The sequence below is a fragment of the Capra hircus genome, chromosome 15 (genome assembly GCF_001704415.2).
Source record: "Capra hircus breed San Clemente chromosome 15, ASM170441v1, whole genome shotgun sequence".
NCBI classification, from domain to species: Eukaryota; Metazoa; Chordata; class Mammalia; order Artiodactyla; family Bovidae; genus Capra; species Capra hircus.
In genome coordinates this window covers 47,820,011-47,840,628 of record NC_030822.1, presented here as the reverse complement: position 1 = coordinate 47,840,628, position 20,618 = coordinate 47,820,011, and the positions used below count along the sequence as shown (strand labels likewise).

The 20,618-nt window shown below is 44.3% G+C and overlaps 1 protein-coding gene across 4 annotated transcripts in view; it reads left to right on the top strand.

Moving 5' to 3' along the window:
• Nucleotides 1-20,618, top strand: part of SERGEF (secretion regulating guanine nucleotide exchange factor) — a 255,185-nt gene that overhangs the window by 12,877 nt on the left and 221,690 nt on the right. For all 4 annotated transcript variants that reach the window (XM_018059617.1, XM_018059619.1, XM_018059618.1 and 1 more), the window contains exons 6-8: nt 4,718-4,831; nt 8,867-8,929; nt 14,261-14,419. In XM_018059617.1, coding sequence (XP_017915106.1) covers nt 4,718-4,831; nt 8,867-8,929; nt 14,261-14,419 — 336 coding nt within the window. The remainder of the gene's footprint in view (nt 1-4,717; nt 4,832-8,866; nt 8,930-14,260; nt 14,420-20,618) is intronic.

The window sequence follows — 20,618 nt, the reverse complement described above, 5'->3', positions numbered from 1 at the left end:
TAGGCTTGGTGCTAGGTTCTCTTGGTTTAATTGTTTGGTGTTGTTCAGTCGCTAAGTCACATCCGACTTTTTTGAGACCCCATGGACTGAAGCCCTGCCAGGCTCCTCTGTCCATGGGATTGCCCAGGCAAGAATTCTGGGGTGGGAGCCATTTCTGGAGCTATTTCCTTCTCCAGGGGATCTTCCCAACCTAGGGATGGAACCTATATCTCTTGCGTCTCCTGCATTGGCAGGTGGATTCTTTACTGCTAAGCCATCAGGGAAGCTCCCTTCGTTTAATTAGTAGCTCATTAATCTTCATAGCCATGCAGTAATGTGAGTTAAGTTTTTTTTTTAAATTGAGGTATAGTTGATTTATAATATTACATAAGTGTTAGGTATACAACATAGTGATTCACAGTTTTTAAAGATTACATTCCATTTATGGTCATTAGAAAATATTGACCATGTTCCTTGTACAATATATCCTAATTGCTTGTTTTATTTTATACATAATTGTTTGTATGTCTTACATATGAAGAAACTGAGATCCAGAGAGCTAAAGAGCTTGTCTGAGGTTACACAGGGAGTTGGGAAATAAAAGGTGAGCTGGGATCAGAGTCTAGGCTGGATTCCAAGACCCATATTCTTTGTCATGAGCTGCATTGCTTTTCTAGTGGATTTTAATGTTTATTAATTTAAAAGCTTCTAGTGAGCTTGTCTCCTGCCCTCTAAGAGGGTGATGGGTATAGGGCTGACAGAGTGTGTGAGGTCAGAGGTGGAAAGTGGAGGAGGCATGACCCTTTTTTCTCTCTCTTGCTCATTTTTCTGCTTTCTGCTCCCACTCCTCTGGGCTGAAGGACAGCCTGAACCGGCTCTGGCAGCCGAGGCCCAAGCGTTGGTGAGTCCAGTCTTGGAACTAGGGGAGGAGTAGAGATGAGCAAGTGTCTGGTGCTACATGGTGGTCACCTGGGGCTTCGGGTTGATTATAGTTTTTTGAAAAATTAAGGTTTTTATTTTGATAGACTTACAGATTCACATGCAGTTGTAAGAAGTGAAATAGATCACACACACTGTTTGTCCAGTTTCTCCCAGTGATAACATCTTGTGAAACTATGAACAATACCTTCACAAGGATCCCCCTTATTGCTCTTTTATAGCTGCACCCACTTTCTACCTACCCTCACCCCCTTCTTAGCTCTTCTGTTCTCCCATAATAATGTCATTGTAAGAATGTTATAAAATGGTATCATGCAGTGTATAGCCATTTGGGGTTGGCATTTTTGCTCAGCTTATGATTCCATGGAGATTCATCCAAGCTGGGAGTATCAATAACTTGTTCCTTGTTATTGCTAAGTAGTATTCCATGAAAAAGTGAAAGTGAATTTGCTCAGTCGTGTCCGACTCTTTGCGACCCCATGGACGGTACTGTACCTGCCAGGCTCCTCCATCCATAGGATTTTCCAGGGAAGATTACTGGAGTGGGTTGCCATTTCCTTCTCCAGGGGATCTTCCCAACCCAGGGATCGAACCCAGGTCTCCTGCATTGCAGGCAGACTCTACTGTCTGAGCCACAAGGGGGCTTCAGTATTCCATAGTATAGCTGTATTAGTTATATATACTCTGTTAGTTAAATGCTATTAGCTTGCTAGGGTGGCCATAACAAAATATCACAGAATGGGTGGCTTAAACAACAGGAGTTTATTAATATTTTCTCACAGTTAAGGAGGCTGGAAGCCCAAGATCAAGATGAGGGTTGGTTTCTGGTGACATTTCTCCCCCTGGCTTGCGGATGCTACCTTCTTGCTCTCTCCTCACATGGTTTTTCCTCTATACATGCATGTGGAGAGAGACAGAGATCTCGGGTGAATCTTTCTCTTTTTAAAAGGACACCAGTTCTTTCAGAAGCCTCACTCTTATGGCCCATTTAACTTTCATCACGTCCTGTAGGCCCTATCTCCAAATACAGTCACATTGGAGTTTAGGACTTCAATATATGAATTTACGGGGGATACAATTCAGTCTATAATAACCACAGTTTGTTTAACCAGTCACCCATTGAAGCACATTTGGCTGTTTCCGGTTTTTAGCTATTAAGAATAAAGCTATAAACATTTGTGGACAAGTTTTTATGTGAACATAAATTTTCATTTCTCTGGGATAAGTGCCCAGGAGTGTGATGACTGAGTTGTATGGTAGTGATTATACTTTTATAAGCAGATTCCCTTAGAAATTAGCAGGGCCAGCCAGAGAATTGCCTGTCATTGGTTTCCTTGCCCCTTGCCCACCAAGATTCTGTGACGGCTGGTCTCATGTATACATTTTTGTCAAGTTACAAAGAAACAGTTATGTGTTTAATTTTAAGGTCCTTTTCTTCCCCCACTTCTTTCAGTAACTATTTCTACCTGCATCTCAAAAAGATAAGGACTTTTTCTGAAAACATTACCAAAAAAAAAAAAAAACAAACCACCATCATATCTGCAAAAAATTATCAGTAATTCTGTAATTTCATTAAGCATCCAGTCAGTATTTAAATTTCCCTGATTGTCTCAAAAATACTTTTTATGGTTTTGTTTAATTCAGAATCCAAATTAGATCTATCATTGCAGTTAGTTAATATGTATCTCAAGTCTCTCTCTTTCTCTTTTAAAATTTATTTATTCCTTTTTGAAAATATCTGTTTATTTATTTTGGTTGTGCCAGGTCTCGGCTGTGGCATGCAGGATCTTCAACGAGGATCTTCCGTTGTAGCATGTGGGATAGTTCCCTGACCGGGGATCAAACCTGGGCCCCCTGCATTGGGAGCATGGTGTTCTAGCCATTGAACTACCAGGGAAGTCCCTATTCCTTTTAGTTTTTTGCTGTGATAAAATACACATGACATAGTTTTATCATCTTAATCATTTTTAAGTGTACGATTGAGTGGGATTAGGTGCATTCACATCATTGTGCAACTATTACCACAGTCCATTGCAGAACTTTTTTCATCTTGCAAAACTGAAACCCTATGTCCATTAAACAAGAGATCCTCATTTCCCCTCCTCCCAGTCCCTGGCACCCACCATTCTTTCTATCTCCATGATTTTGACCACTCGTACAGGTACCTCATGTGAGTGGGATCATACATACCTCATGTAAGTGGAATCTCTGTCTTTTTGTGGCTTATTTCACTCAATATAATATCCTCAGAGGCTGTCCATGCTATAGCAAATGTCAGGATTCCCTTCTTTTTTAAGCCCTAATGGTGTTCTCCTGTGTGTGGGTACCACATTTTGCTTATCCATTCATCTGCTGATGGACAGTTGGTTGTGTCCGTATTTTAGCTATTGCGAATAATACGGCCATGAACATGGGTGTACAGATATCACTTTGAGATCTTGCTTTCAATTCTTTCAGATATTTACCTGGAAGTACTATTGCTGGATCATACAGGAATTCTATTTTTAGTTTTGGGGGGAATTGCCATACTGTTTTCCACAGTGGCTGTACCAATTTACATGACCACCAGTAGTGCAGAAGATTTCCAAATTTCTTCACATCCTTGCCAACCCTGGTTGTAGTAGCAATCCCAGTGCCATCCCAATGAGGGTAAAGTGGCAATTTCAGGGTAGTTTTGATTTCATTTCCCTAATGATTAGTGATGTTGATCATCTTTTCATGTGCTTATGGCCATTTGTGTATTTTCTTTGGAGAAAAGTCTATTCAAGTCGTTTGCTCATTTTTGAGTCAGGTTTTGTTTTTGTTGTTATATGTTTTAAATATTAGTCCTTTATTGGATATCTCCAGTTTCTTTATGTACCTTTTCCTCTGTTTTTTCTCTTGCAATTTGTTGAAGAGTTGGTAAGTTTCGTTTTACTTCAACACTGTGTTTTGTTCACTTTGCACTCAATCATCACCACTTACATTTCACACAGTAAGCTTGTCTGTTTTCAGCCTAGAGTACCATTGGGTATAGGATGCTTCTGGAAGAGCAGTAAGTTGATGTTGCTGTTGGGTGATGGAGCCTAGTTACACACATCTGACTGTAAGCCAAAAATATGATATTTCATCTACACATTTGTATGAGTTTCAGAACATTGGTATATGAATTAGATCCAGTGAATATGGAAACAAAAGACCATTCCACGTGTGGAAATGGTGGCTATTAAGAAGCTATCTTGCAGTCATAAATATGTATTTATTTAACAATTAGGAATCTCAGAATTCATCTTGGTGTAGTAGAAAAGGCACTATGTTAGGTGCAGGAGAGTTGAGTCCTGGTGTTTTCTCTGCTCCCTGCTCCCTGTATGACCTTGGACAAATCACGTGCCTTCTTCAGGCTTCAGTTTCTCATCCAGTGAATGTGAGGCATGGACGTGGTAGGCTTCAAGGTTGTTTCCTGCTTGGTCTGGAGTCTGGGTTGTCTTTTCAGCTTAATCATGAGAAAGATATCATTCCAGTAATTTGACTCTGAAGGAGTCAAATTTGACTCCAGGGGAGTCAAGGGAGAACTTTCTGAAGGGAATTTTGCTATGTTGGGATTTCCACTGATGGGCTTAGATTGCCCTGAAGATTGGATTTGTGATTGGCTTGGTGGCAATCCCTAGGACCAGCCATAGGACTGCTTGAGGCATAAAACTTTTTCGTTCATGCTAACTAACCATGAATGGGGAATCTCTTATGGCATGAGGTTGAAAGCGCCATCTAGTCTTAATCCAGGTAAACATTTTCTCTTTTTTCTCTCCTATGCTGCGGGAAGCTAGTGGCACTGTGTTCCAGTGGGGAACTGGTTTGGCATCATCTGGACGGCGACTGTGTCCTGGGCAGACTCTCCCACTGTTTCTGACAGCAAAGGAACCCAGCACAGTGACAGGTAAGGCCCTTATTTCTTCTGAGTCCTGTATTCATTCTTTGTCTGGAAATGGAGATACAGGCATGCAGAAAATGGGTAAATGGCATTTTTCTTTTTGCTGTTTCTTGGTCTCTCTGCTTAACTCTCTGTTGGTAGGTCTCTTAATTTTGGGAGATTTTTATAGGCCCAGTAAAAGTACCCCTGTTAGGTGCCAGAGTTCAGAACCCATTGAGAGACAGATGCAAGTCAGGTATGTAGAAATCAAAATGGTGGTTCTAAAACTGTTAACAGTTAGATTGGAAGACATGAGTTAGGTGTTTGGAAAATAACGGGTAGCAGTAGTGAGCCTCCAAGTTCTGAATCCCAGCTTGGATTTACCCACCAGGTACAGGAGCAGCTGCAGGCAGTCCTGCTAAATTCCTGGTGCCACTGAGCACCTGGAGGAGGGGCCCTCTGCAGGCAGGCACAGCCCAGAGAGAGAAGCCACGAAGTCCATGCCTGCCCAGCCACTCCCCAAAGGAAAGCAGGAGCGGGTGAGGACGTAGAGAGAGGGGCCAGAAGCGTTCCCTTAGGGAAGTCTCTCCATGAGCATGAAGAGCAGATAGGAAGGGTGCTACCAGCCTTTTGTTGGGAAGGTGGCCTCTAGGACTTCCTGTCTCTCTCCCTCTGCACTCTCTTGGTGGGCCTTTCTCTCCCCATATGTAGTACACGTCTCCACCTCCTCCTTCTCTTCCTCTCTGGCTCTCTGACTTTGTGATCCAGTTAACTGAGGGTTGGCTTTAGGAAAAAGCTGTCAGGAAACCTCTACTCTCCTCTAGCTCAGAACAAAGGAGGGATTTTTGAGGGTGGTAGGAAGCAGGGAAAGAAGACTGAGAAGTGAGCCACAGTGGGAGTGTGCTACAAGTTGTTGGGGTGCTCTGATTCCCACTCTCTCTCTCTCCTTTAAAAAAGTATTTATTTGTTTATTTGGCTGTACCCGGTCTTAGTTATAGCATGAGGAATCTTTAGTTGTAGCACGTGGGATCTAGTTCTCTGACCAGGGATCGAACCCAGGCCCCCTGCATTGGAGTGTGGAGTCTTAGGCACTGGACCACCAGGGAAGTCCCTGATCTGATTTAGTCCTCAAGGCTTCCCCCTGCTGCGGGGGTAAAAGGTTAGCCCTCTGAAGCCCAGAGGTTGAGCTGGGGAGAGTTCTCTCAGAGAAGGAGAAGGGACCAGTGGACACACACCAGAGAGTCTGCCTCACATTGAAAGCATTTGTAATATAAACTCATCCTTCCCAAACATTTTTCCTGCCTCACCAAGGTATTCACTGCTCCCTGGGCATGTACTGTGTTCTCATCCCTCTGTGCTTGTGGGCAGACTATTACCTCTGTGCAGAATGCCTTTTCCTTTCTGTTCTCCGTGGAAAAATCCTGATAATTTTTCAGGTCCTAGCTCAGCTGCAACTGAAAGACTCTTCCCTCTTCTCGCCTCCGCTGGCATTTTCTTTCTCTGTAGGGACAGCACAGTGTGTTTTATTGTTATGAGTTGTTTACATGTTTTCCCAAATGCCAAAGATGATGAGCATTTTAAGGCCAGGGACTGTGTCTACTTTCTGTTTTTGTACAGATTTTGTATCTAAAAGGAATCAGTAATATTTTTATTTGATTTGACTTAACCTGGTTGGGAATCTTCTCAGGGCACAGCTCAGATCCAGAGGTGATTTGGGGGAGTTTTCTGAAGAGACAGTAGCAGAGATATCAGCTTCCTGCCCTCAAAGTCTTTTGCTTTACCTTCCCTCCATCTTTACATCATCACCATCAGTTCTGGAGCTGGGACCCTGGGCGTCCTCTCCCAACCTGGCCACTAGAGGACCATTTCGTCCTCTCTGATGAAAGTGGCAAAAACATCTGCTTTGTCCCTTTCTAATTCTATAGGATACTTGACGTCATGAGGGATATTTTAAGACACTGGAGAAGCTCTATACAGTCCACAAAAACAAGACCCAGAGCTGACTGTGGCTCAGATCATGAATTCCTTACTGCAAAATTCAGACTTATATTGAAGAAAGTAGGGAAAACCACTAGACCATTCAAGTATAACCTAAATCAAATCCCTTACAGGTATATAGTGGAAGTGACAAATAGATTCAAGGGATTAGATCTGATAAGAGTGCCTGAAGAACCATGGCTGGAGATTCATGAGATTGTATAGGAGGCAGTGATCAAGACCACCCCCAAGAAAAAGCAATGCAAAAAGACAAAATGTTTGTCAGAGGAGGCCTTACAAATATCTGAGAAAAGAAGAGAAGCTAAAGGCAAAGGAGAAAAGGAAAACTCTACCCATCTGAATGCAGAGTTCAAAAGAATAGCAAGGAGAGATAAGAAAGCCTTCCTCAGTGATCAATGCAAAGAAACAGAGGAAAACAATAGAATGGGAAAGATTAGTGATCTCTTCAGAAAAATTAGAGATACCAAGGGAACATGTAATGCAAAGATGGGTACAATAAAGGACAGAAATGGTATGGACCTAACAGAAGCAGAAGATATTAAGAAGAGGTGGCAAGAATACACAGAAGAACTATATAAAAAAGATCTTCAAGAACCAGATAACCATGATGGTGTGATCACTCACCTAGAGCCAGGCATCCTGGAATGTGAAATCAAGTGCGCCTTAAGAAGCATCACTATGAACAAAGCTAGTGGAGGTGATGGAATTCCAGTTGAGCTGTTTCAAATCCTGAAAGATGATGCTGTGAAAGAGCTGCATTCAATATGCCAGCAAATCTGGAAAACTCAGCTGTAGCCACAGGACTGAAAATGGTCAGTTTTCATTTCAATCCCTAAGAAAGGCAATGCCAAAGAATGTTCAGACTACTGTACAATTGCACTCATCTCACACACTAGCAAAGTAATGCTCAAAATTCTCCAAGCCAGGCTTCAACAGTACATGAACCATGAACTTCCAGATGTTCAAGCTGGATTTAGAAAAGGTAGAGGAACCAGGGATCAAATTGCCAATATCTGTTGGATCATAGAAAAAGTAAGAGAGTTCCAGAAAAATATCTACTTTTCCTTTATTGACTACTCTTACTACTATAGCCCTGGGTGTTCTTTGGAAGGAATGATGCTAAAGCTGAAACTTCAGTATTTTGGCCACCTCATGCGAAGAGCTGACTCATTGGAAAAAACTCTGATGCTGGGAGGGACTGGGGGCAAGAGGAAAAGAGGACAACAGAGGATGAGATGGTTGGATGGCATCACTGATGCGATGGACATGAGTTTGCGCAAACTCCAGGAATTGGTGATGGACAGGGAAGCCTGGCATGCTACAGTCCATGGGGTCACAAATAGTTGGACATGACTGAGTGACTGAACTGAACTGAGTAAATTAAACAAATGTCAGAAGAAAGTTACGAAATAAGACTGCATATCTGCATGCCAGACAAGATAATCACAGCTTTGAGCAGAGTTGATTGGGGTTATACCTCATCACTGAAAGCGGTGTATTTAGGGAGGAAGAGCCTGGATTTGAGATGAGAGGCAAGTTCAAATTCTAGTTCTGTCTGTGTGTCGTTAGACGGCCTGGACTTGTGTCTCAGTGTCCGCACTTGATAGCAGCTAAATATAAGATGTGTCATTGCTGCTGGGCCCACTCCATGGACAGAGCAAGGAAATATACAGGGACACACACTTGTGTTTATACCTAAGTACACCTATGTTTGTTTATCTTTTGTAGAAACCATGAGTTTACACTGACTTCAGTTATAATCCAGTGTCAAATGGTTGATTCTAGCCTTCTGCCTTTTCAGATCTGTTCCTTCCTTCTCTTTTCTGATAGTGGGAAATCTGACTCCTTTATCCTCAAAATATTTACTTATTTGTTCAGCCTCCTGGATATCACCAGTCTCTCTACCACGCCACTCATCTTGGCCAGAGCTGCTGACTCAGACCTTCACGCTTTGGCTTAGTTTCTCCCCAGGAGCTGGTGGGTCACTGCTTGTGGCCCTTCTCTACCCAATTTGTTCTGTTATAAATGTGATTTCAAAAGAATTTTTTTTTTTTTTTTTGGTAGGCCTAGAGAATTCTCAAGCAGTATGTGTTCTTGCTGGCTCTGATCACTCAGCTTCACTGACAGGTAGGTTGCATACCATTCAGAATTCCAGGTGTTTCTGCCTCACGTGTTGCTATTGGGATACAGATGGAAGAGCATAGACGATGGAGTCGGGATAATGATGCCACTGCTGATGTGATCTTAGCAAGTCACTCGACCTTCCTGAGACCATTGACTTGTCTATAAAATATTTTGGGGGTAGTTTTCAGAATTTCTTATGATAATACACATTAAAACACTCATGTGAAATAGAGGCTCACTTCCTTTCCTCTGAGTTTGTTTTCTCAGCTGTACAATAGGGATAAAAATATCTTTCAGAGTAGTTGTGATTGTCAAATCGTATAAGCAACAGTAAATTTATGTATAACGTAGCCTGGTGTGCTGCGATTCATGGGGTCGCAAAGAGTCGGACACGACTGAGCGACTGAACTGAATTGAACTGAACTGACTGTTATTCATCTAATCTGTTCTGATGTCTGATGTAACTATTTTAAACTTCCCTAGTGGCTCAGTCAGTAAAGAGTCTCCAGCAATGCAGGAGGCCCGAGTTTGATCCCTGGGTCAGGAAGATCCCCTAGAGAAGGGAATGGCTGCCCACGCCAGTATTTTTGCCTGGAGAATCTCATGGACAGAGAAGCCTGGCGGGCTACAGTCCATGGGGTTGCAAAGAGTCAGACATGACTGAGTGACTAACACATACACGCGTATAACTATCTAAGCTGTCTAGGTTCTCTGGCTTTCTCTTCTCTAGCTATTTAATCCCAAACTAGCATATTTTTGCTTTGCTTTGTCACTCAATCATGTCAGACTCTTTGCGATCTTGTTTAGTCCATGGAATTCTCCAGGCCAGAATACTGGAATGAATAGCTGTTCCCTTCTCTAAGGGATCTTCCCCACCCAGGGATTGAACCCAAGTCTCCTGCATTAAAGGCAGATTCTTTACCAGCTGAGTCACCAGGGAAGCCCTGTGCCTTTCTACTCCTTTTATCTCTTGCCCTGTCTGTTCTCTCTGTTTATCTCTATTTTATTTAACTACGTTTCTATTTTTATCTTCCATCTTTATATCTAACCAAGGTCTCCGTATACCGCTAAGCTGCTCCTGCTGCTGCTAAGTCGCTTCAGTCGTGTCCGACTCTGTGCAGCCCCATAGACGGCAGCCCACCAGGCTCCCCCGTCCCTGGGATTCTCCAGGCAAGAATACTGGAGTGGGTTGCCATTGCCTTCTCCTTGTGTGTATATTTTTCTAATTAATTTTATGTTTTTATCTATTTCTCTAGTTGATCTCTCTATTCCATCTCTTTAATCTGCCCCCACTCCAGTATTCTGGCCTGGAGAATTCCATGGACTGTATAGTCCATGGGGTCTCAAAGAGTCAGACATGACTGAGTGACTTTCGCTTTCACTATCTAGCCTTTTTTCTCTCACACACTACGTACATCTGTCTGTCTTGGCTATGTATCCATCCATCCGTCTATTTGACACACTTAGTCAATACAGTATAAACTGTCTGGTGACAATGCAGCATTTTTTTTTTGTTGCGTTGGCTCTTTGTAGCTGCACAGGCTTTTCTCTAGTTGCAGCAAGTGGGAGCTCCTCTCTGATTGTGGTCCGAGGGCTTCTCACTGTGATAGCTTCTCTTGTTGCAGAGCACGTGCCCTAGGGTGCGTGGGCTTCACCCTAGTCGTCTACCACCCCTAGTGGTTTACCACCCCTAGTCGTTGTGGCACGGGAGCTCAGCAGTTGCGACTTCCAGGCTCTACAGCACAGGCTCAGTAGTTGTAGGCTTAGTTGCTCTGTAACGTGGGATCTTCCCGGATCAGGGATTGAACCCATGTCTCCTGGATTGGCAGGTGGATTCTTTACCACTGAACCACCAGGATTTCTTGAAAGTGAAAGTTATCTCTCTCAAAGTTTATCTTTTTCAAAGCCCAGATTGCCCTGACTCCTGCAGGTAGTCTGGAGACTATAGCTATGAGAGATTTATGTTGGTAAGCCTTCTTGCCCAGAGTTGAACGCATTTCACTTTTTAAGCCAAGGGAAATGACTTTCCTACACTGTATTTTCAGTGTTTTATGTGGAAATTAAAGATGCGTACACTGTATCTGTAAAATAATGGAGGCATGCATTCTTCAACATCAAATTTGAGGAGTTGTTATGGTGTCCAGAACACAAGAGCAATGGCACCCCACTCCAGTACTCTTGCCTGGAAAATCCCATGGACGGAGGAGCCTGGTAGGCTGCAGTCCATGGGGTCGCTGAGTCAGACATGACTGAGCAACTTCACTTTCACTTTTCACTTTCACGCTTTGGAGAAGGAAATGGCAACCCACTCCAGTGTTCTTGCCTGGAGAATCCCAGGGACGGTGGAGCCTGGTGGGCTGCTGTTTATGGGGTCGCACAGAGTCGGACACGACTGAAGTGACTTAGCAGTAGCAAACACTTTATAAATTCTGAATTATAGATAATTTGATATTTAATGAATTAAAAGCAACTAACTAATGAAGGAAATACCTGCTTTTAGCCTCTGGCTCATATTAGGTAGATTTGTAGATATGCTAAAAAGGGTGAGCTGAAATGAATGACAGCTCTAAGGGACTCTTCTGGGCATGTGATCCCCCACCTCCCCTTTTATAGAGGGGACGAGAAGTGACTAGTTCATCCCTTGTAGTCCTCAGTAGCTCTGGGAGAAGGCATTCTTTTTTCCAAGAATAAGAATAGACTAAGAGGTTTCAACTTTTAGTCTAACTTAAAATGGCTAGTATTATGTAAACCTAGAGATTCTTCTAATTGCTCGTTAATATCGATTTCTTCAAAAATCTTATATTACCAAAACGATTTATTATTTCATATGCGGGTACTTTTGTTATGGTGTTTTAAAAAACACAGATGTTAAATTTTTTATTGAGATGTGCTTCATATATGAAACTCACTCCTTTAAAGTGTGCAATTTAGTGATTTTTAGAGTATATGCACAAGATAAATTTGTTTTGGATATTTTGAAAGTGACTTAAAAGGGTCAATATTAATATCCCTCTTTCCTGGTCCGGTTCAAGCTGTGACACACTGCGTTTTGTTCGGTGCTCTCTAGACCTCTCTGGAGTTGCAGCTTATGTAACTATTTGGCATTGCAGCAGAATTTAATTTTGCCTGCTGATGCACAGCGTAATGATCTGCATGTGGAAGACAGTTTGTCTTTGCAAAAAGATGGTTTAGACTTACTAAGATAAATGAAGGCTTATAACGGACACAGGCTCATTGTCAGTGGCACCTTGGTAGCTCAGCAGTCTCTTTCATGGGTGGAGGCTTTGCCGAGGGGCTCCACTTCCCTCTTGTAAGGGATCCTCATACTTAACACACCCTGGTGAGGTCTAGGGAGGTTGTCTTCTCTCTAGGCATGAAACAGACCAAATTTGCTGTATAGAACTGCAGTATGTCAGTGCTGCAAGGTCACCCGGGGCACACAAAGACTCCACTGATTTATGGTCCTTCATTTTAGACTTGGGCTTCCCCGGGGGCCCTAGTGGTAAAGAGCCCCTCTGCCAGTGCAGGAGATGTAAGAGACACAGGTTCGATCCCTGGGTTGGGAAAATGCCCTGGAGAAGGAAATGGCAACCCACCCCAGTATTCTTGCCTGGAAAATTCTGTAGGCAGAGGAGCCTGGCGGGCTACCCTCCATGGGGTTGCAAAGAGTCAGACACGACTGAGGGACCGAGCACAGAGTTTAGACTATGAAACAGAGACCCAGAATGTGAAGTGACGTGCCCAGTGTCAAAGAGTGATCCAGCAGCAGATCTGGGACTTAAACTCCAAGTCTTGGCCTCATATCCTTTAATGATACTGTTTGGCTTCTGATTGGTTTTTGAGAATAGATCAAGCTGCTCCAGGGCAAGCGATGCTGTAAACCTTTATTGGGAGGTCACAGGATGCAGTGGAAGTGGAAAATCCGGCTTCTGGTCCTGCTTGATCCCTAATAAGCCTCGCAATCTTGAAAGTCACTTAATGTCTCTGAGCCTTGGTTAATTTATCTTCCAGAAGAGTGCTGTCTAGGAGAAATATAATGTGAGCTGCATTGTAAAAAGTAAAAAGAAACAGGCGAATTAATTTTAATAATTTATTTTGCTTAACCCAGTACATCCAAAATATTATTGCAACGTGTAATCAATATGAAAATTCTTAAGGAGCCATCCTCTTTGTGTTTGCACAAACAAAAGTTTTAAGTTTTTGTACAAACAAAAGTCATAAGTTTTTGCAGTACATTGTGCTTTTTTTTTTTTTTTTTGTCTTCAAAACATCTCATTTGAGCCTCACAATAATCCTGTGATATAAGCAGGAATAAGACTGACTGACATTGTGATTTAATAGAAAGAGCAATTTCAGAGTCAGGTGACTGTGGCTTCTTAGCCGCCTGTGGGCACCATGTGCTGTCCTGCACAGTGTTGCATGTTAGGGTTGGGGAAACACTGAGAGATCATCCGAGGAGTCACAGACTGTAGATTCATAAGCCAGACTGTGGCCCATGCCCCCTTTTGTTTGACTTCCAGTTAAAGATTTGCTGAATTTGAATGCCTTCTGGACAGCCATGTGCCCTCTGGTTTGCCACAGTCGCCCGCTAATCTCTACTGTACATCAGTTAGAGTGCCCTTCTCCACCATCAGCTTTCCCTCCAGTCTTCACCTGGTGAAACCAAGGTTTGGAGAGGAAGTGGTTTGTGCAAGGTCAGTAACTAGTTAGCAGATCCAAGAATAGAAGCCAGAGTCACTTGACTCTGAATTTGCTCTCTTTCTATTAAATCACAATGTCAGTCAGTCTCATTCCTGCTTATATCAAAGGATTATTGTGAGGTTCAAATGAGCTTAGGTGCTATGCGAATGTGATACAATAACTATATTTTCCGCTGAACAGGGCATGTGGTGAAATCATCAGATATTTATAAAGTTTAAACTTTAAATAATTTGTCTTTTAACTTGTTATTTTGAAAAGCTAATATATATTTTTCCTAACAAAAGGTAAGCATTTATTTAAAAAATGTAGAAAACAGAGAACCATATGTCTTGCACATGGTGGATGTTGAATAAATATTTGTTGAATGAATTAATGAAAAAATAAACTCACTTTCCTGTTCCTTGACAAACTGTTAAGAACATTTGGCCTTTTTTCCTATTTATAGAATTACAAAAAAATCTTATGTATTATGCTATACATGAATTTGGTATCTTGCTTTGCCCTATTCAACATTGTAGGGTAAGAATAATACAACTTCTCTGAACCACTTTTTTCCCCCAGACTCTGGTTATTTTCCATCATTTTGGGCTAATGTTTCTTCACCTCTTTTGTTTCCCTTCTGTTTGTTTAAAGATGCAGGAGAGCTGTATGTTTGGGGAAGCAACAAACACGGGCAACTGGCTTCCCAGGCTGCTTTCCTCCTCCTGCCCCAGAGAATAGAAGCACATTGTTTCCAGAATGAAAAGATCGCTGCTGTCTGGAGTGGGTGGACACACCTGGTTGCTCAGACAGGTGAGAGAACAGCAGGGAATTTGTGGTTGGGAAGAGCAGCTGGGGGACAGCTGTCTAAATAGCTATGAATGCGCGGCAGTAGGTAGGTTGGTTTTCCGTGATGAGAAGCTTGAAGGACTGGGAAGGGGAGGACCTGAGATCTATTAATAGTTCTGCAGTCAGTCAGATCTGCGGCTTTACCTCTCTGGATCATAGATTTGTATCCAAAAATGTAAGGCTGGGTTAGGTTAACTCCTTGTGGTTCTAAGGGTCCATGAGGTGTCGAGAGGGAACAGACACCACCCAGAAATTTGTCCAGGTTGTTGGGAAGATCTTTGCCTTCTCATAGCTAAAGGAGTGACTCTATTTGCATTTCCACCTGAGTCTAAATTCAAGGCATCAGAAACTGTTAAGTTAAATGTTCAAGATTGAGGCAGGAGCATTATTTTGAGTCATAGCTGGCATGGTGTTTTGGTTTGGATTTTTATTAACCCTAAGAAACTGTACATTGATTTGAATATCTCATGTGTTCCCTGAGACTTTACTTTACCAGGCCAGGCCATCCAGCTTTTGGCATCTTTGTCTTTTCTTGATTCATCCTCATTGTTTCTCATCTTTCCCATAGGGCATTTCTTCTTTCCTAGTCTTCATATTCCTGACTGTGTTCTCAGGGTTTGTTTTTTCATAGCCGCCCTTCCTCCCAACCTTTCTAGAGCTCTTGCTGACTGACACAGAGTTTCCCAGGCTGGCAGGTTGTGATTCTTGAGATCCATCATCGTGTCAAGGCCTTCTGAACTTCAGGGGTTCTCAGGAGTCCCTTTGCCTGCTCTTGGCCTGCTTGTTAGCGCCATGCTGATCAGCAGACCCCCAAATACCTGATGACTTATTCCAGTGCCTTCTGACTTCTGCAGGTTTTCAAGTCCGCTTCAGTTATCCTTGGTTAGTCACACATACTACATGTTTGAACACACAAACATAGGCTTAGAAGTATTTACATCCATGATGCTTTTAATTGGTTCTCAAATTTTTTTTTTAAGATTGCTTTGAAACAGAGGCCTGTATAACCAAGGTGTATAATAAACTTTGTGCATTTACTTTTTCAGAGGATGCTCTAATGATGTCATTCATTTGGAGGCAAGTCATGACTTTCCTCACAGTAGTTCAGACTGCTTAAAGATTGGGACCATCTACAGAAATTTATCTTAAAGAGACTCTCTGAGCATAGTAGCTACTTATTTGTATAATTGTTAACTGTTTCTCTTCTCCTCCTGACAGTGAGTTCTGTGAGAGGAAGCCCCATATTAGCCTTGCTCACATCTGTATCTCCACCGCCTCCCAAAGAAAGTATTCATTGGCTGCATTAAACCTTCTAGTTAAAAGAGACTAAACATACTCAAATGAGGCAGGGTAGACTGCGAGGATTCCTCTTAAGAGGTCCATGATCAGAAGGCTTCAGTTTGTCTCTTTGAATTCGATTATTGTTTATTGGGAACCTTTTGAGCAGTGGGCTGAGCTTGAAGAAACAGAGGAGACGGGCCATGCCCTGTTGGGGCTTCCCAGGTGGCGCTAGTGGTAAAGAACCTGCCTGCCAATGCAGGAGACATAAGAGACACAGGTTCAATCCCTGGGATGGGAAGATCCCTTGGAGAAGGCAATGGCTACCCACTCTAGTATTCTTGCCTGGAGAACCCCATGGACGGAGGAGCCCAGTGGGCTGTAGTTGATGGGGTCGAAAAGAGTTGTTCATGACTGAAGTCACTTCGCATGCACGCATGCCCTGTCCTTGCCGTGTGTGGACGGGCTGAAGAGTGCAGAGGCAGAAGGTTTTACCCATCCGTCCACCGTACACATGGTGAGGATCCGTTTAGGTACCATTCCTTGTGCTTGCTCCTGGTCCTGCCCTCGAGGAGCCCACTGTCAGTGGGGGAGACAGGCCTGGCGTCCGATACCAGTGCATCAGTGGAGCCAAGTCACCGTGCAGGGGGCACAGACACTAGCAGTAGTGTGAGTCACTGGGTGTTAACAGGTGGGCGTTTCATGCTTAGTCGGTCTTCAGAGAATTGCAGTGCAGCAGGATACACTTACTACCAAGTGGCAGTGGGTTTAGTTGAGTCTGTCAGTAAGCCTGTTAGCTGGTTAGGCAGCTGACTAAAGAAAGGCATAGAGGTGTTGCTGCTTTGATTCTGACTTTGCACCGTTGGAACTCATTCTGATCTCCATGTCTGGGCAAACGGCACGGCCCTCGGGGTGGGAGGTTGGAATCCTTGTCCCTGATACTGCCTGAGTCACCCCAGGTTCTCTGTGGGGCTCAGCTTCAGGTTTTTATCGCCCCTTGAAAGCATGGTCTTTGGGTAAAGTTTCACTGTTTAATTACCTTGATTCGGATCTCTTGTTTGTGTGCTTTGTCCCTTTTCCCTTTCTCCCGAGTGCAGAGTGGTTGGAAGCTGAGATGTTGAAGTGGCCTGGTTGCCGCAGTGAGTTTCGGGTGGATGAGAGACCCCTGCTGTTTGACTCACCAGTTTTACCCTCTTTCCCAGCAGCCATGGACGCCTTTGCCCTGGCACGGTGTCATTGAAAAGAAAACAGCCAGGGCCTCCAGTTTAATCAGACCCAGCTGCTCATGTTAACAGGAACAAAATTTGCTTAGAGGGTCAGAAGCAACTCATTATTGGAACAAGGAGTTATTTGATTCGAGTTGTTTTCACAAGCTCCGGAGGAGAATGGTTCCTGGGACCTACCTGCAGCCACATCAGCATAGAAGGCTGCCTCCTGTCTCATTCTGCAAGGCATTAGGGTGTGATATTGATTAAAAACAGCTTATGGGCCGTGACCATGGATCTGCCCAGTAAGGTGGGCTGGACTGGGTTAGGATGAGAGCGGGGAAGTAGACAGTGCTGTCCCCTTACTGGTGTGATAGTCCCTACACCAGTGACTCCCAGCCAGAGGCCACTTTGTACCTTGGGGGATGTCTGCAAGGTTTCAGAATGTGTGTGGTTGTAACATCTGGGGTTGGGGTGCTGCTGGCCTCTAGTCGGTACAGGCGAGGGATGCTGCTAAATGTCCTACCATGCAGAGGTGGCCCCCGCAACACAGAACACCCAGCCCCAGCTGGTAGTGGTGCCCTCATCAAGGAACGCTGCCCAAGATGGCCACCCCCGGAGCAGGTGCTGAGCGAGGGCAGGCCACATGGTACCAGGATAACTTTTGCAGTTCATGCTCATGGGACTCTGGGATGCAGCCTCTGCTCTCCCCCACCAGGAGTCTGGTGCCTGCCTGCAGTGCTTGCGATGGAAAAATACTTTCCTCCGTTAGTCAGAAGCACTTGGAAAGAGTCCAGGAGAACCTGTTCTAATCTGGGAAAGTTGGCAAGGTACCTGTGTCTCAGGCTGGTGGAGCTGCATTCTAGAAACCTTTCCCAAGCTGCTTAATGTCCCTGATCATTGTTCTCGGGAACTTCATGGGACTCCTGGGTGACTTTATCCGGGCTCGGTGACCTGCAGCTGTCTCCTCTGAGATTCATGATTTCCTGGCCTGAAGTGGTTCCTGTGAGAACTGGATGGCAGATCTGGGTGCCTTCTTAGTTGATGACCTTAGTGAAGTCACTTCACCTGTCTAGGCTTCAGTTTCCTCATTTCTCAAGCCAGGATGTTAAAACCTACCTCCCTTCCGTCAGCTGCCGTAGGGTCCAAATGAGTCAGTCTGTTGAATGGTGCCGCGCTGTGTGCTGTGCTTAAGCGGCTCAGTTGCGTCCAACTCTTTGCAACCCTATGGACAGTAGCCTGCCAGGCTCCTCTGTCCAAGTAATTCTCCAGGCAAGAATACTAGAATAGGTCGCCATGATCTCCTCCAGGGGATCTTTACAAACCAGGGATCGAACCCAGGTCTCCCACGTTGCAGGCAGATTCTTTAGTCTGGGTCACCAGGGAAGCCCAAGAATACTGGAGTGGGTAGCCTATTCCTTCTTCAGGGGATCTTCCCGACCCAGGAATCAAAGTGGGGTCTCCTGCATTGCAGGTGGATTCTTTGTCAGCTGAGCTACATGAATGTTCCTAACTAATTGTACAATGCTCCATATACCTAAGTGGGGACGACTGTGGTTAGGGTGTGTGAGTATAATATTAAGGAATTAGCAGGTGCTTTTAGAAAGGCTTCTATTTCAGCAGGGTCTGTGCAGGGCTGGAAACAGGGCTCATGAACTGGCTAGGGATGCCTTGCTTGAGATCCAGCTCTGACAGGCAGTTTTCTAAGGTTTTTCACTTACATGCAGCAGGCATGTAGCTCTCTGATATGATCAATGTAGGACTGTCATGGCCTTACAGGTAGTTTTCCCTGTTAAAATCTCTGATCACACTCCTCCACCCCAATTTGTAACTGTATACATCCATTTGCATTCTTTTTAAAAAAGTGTTTATTTATTATTCTTTGGCTGTGCGGGGTCTTCACTGCTGTGTGTGGATTTTCTCTAGTTGTGGTGGCCGGGGGCTACTCTCTAGTTTCTTTGCGTGGACTCTCGTTGTAGTATCTTGTCTTGCTGTGGCTCCCAGGCTCTGGAGCGCAGGCTCAGTAGTTGTGGCCCATGGGCTTAGGTGCCCTGAGGCATATGGGCTCTTCCTGGACCAAGGATTGAACCGGTATCCCCTGCAGTAGCCATTGGACCAGCAGGGGAGTCTCATTTACATTCTTATTTGTTTAACGTCTAGGCTGTAAATTCCATGAGAGCAGCGTTTGTTCACAGCTATATCCCCAGCACCTGGCACAGGCCTGGGCACAGGGTAAAGGATTAGTAACTAATCGCTGAATGAATGACCAAATGGTGAGGTAGAGAGAAGCCTGGCTTTGGAGTCAGACAGACCGAGCTGTGACTCTCGGCTCTGCCAGCTTCTGACTGTGGTGGCAGCTCCACCTCTCCCCACCACCAGCCCGCCCGCCCCACCCCGTGGTTCAGGCCATGTCACCTCTTGCGGGGTCCCACAGTGGCCCCTGCCTGGTGACCTTATCTTCCCACATTCATTCAGTCCCTCTCACCCACTCTGTTCCCCATCTCTCAGTTGGAAGATCTTTTCAAGCCCATGTGTCGAGTTCTAGCGTCTTCCCATTGCGCTTAGGATAAAGACAAGTCCCTAGTGGTTGCCAGGTCCTGCATGGTCTGCCCTCTGCCTGCCTTTCCAGCCCTGTTTCTGACCATGCAAACCCTTGATCTCTAGCTGACCTCTTGTCTGATACCTGGGTGCATCCTGTGTGTCCCATCATAGTGCCTTTGCAACTGATCTTCCTTCTATTTGTCACGCTTATCCCTGCTCTCCTTCTTCATTTTGACTTAAATACGTTTCCCCCACCCCGCTGGACCTCAACTTAATCATCACGTCCTCAGGGAGGCCTTCCCTTGACATTCCTGACTCATCACTTTTCCCTTTTCTCTCTTCTCAAGCACTACAGCCTCTCCTTTGTGCTATTTTCTATAGGATTCTTTAACTCGTTTCCATCCCACTAGATTGTAAGCTCCATCTGGACAGGAGCCACATCTGTTTTGCTCAGCATTGTGTCCTCTGTGCTTAGCAAAGTACTTGGCACATCCAAGGTAGGTACTCAGTGCGTGCCGGACTAATGAATAAGCCTAATTTCTCTGAGCTTATTTCCTCATTAGGAAAGCAGGGAAATTTTGCTGACCTTGGATGAGGATTAAATAAGATGGTGTATCAAAGCTTCCAGCATCCAGCACAGGACTGGGCTTGTGTCGGTTCAGTATACCTTAGCTTCCTCTGTCCTTTGAAACTGGAGTGATCAGGAGGTCAGATGCCCCATATCTTCTCTTTCCAGCAGAGATCTCTGTGGGGCTGGCTCTGAATGTCTCTGGATAGGTAACAGGTTGACTCAGGACTGTCCTGGCGAGTGCAGAAAGATCAGTGTTTAAAGATGCTAAGTGCTGGTTGCTGGTGATTTATTAGAATTTCATGGAGAACGATTTACCTGAGATCCAAACCTTAATATAGGATTGGTTAGAATGTTTAGAGCCCAGCTGCCTTGGGGATGCTAGAAGTGTTCCCTGGGCCATGCAGTATCCCCAAACAGCCTTGCGGTCTCACGCAGGCTATGGACTGAAAAAGTGAGCCCCAACACAGAGTTCTTGACACTCTTCACTCTCTTCAATGTCACCTTAAAAGGTCCTGAAGTCTTATCTTTTCAAGAATCAGAAATGGAAAGAGAAACTTCCTCACCTGGG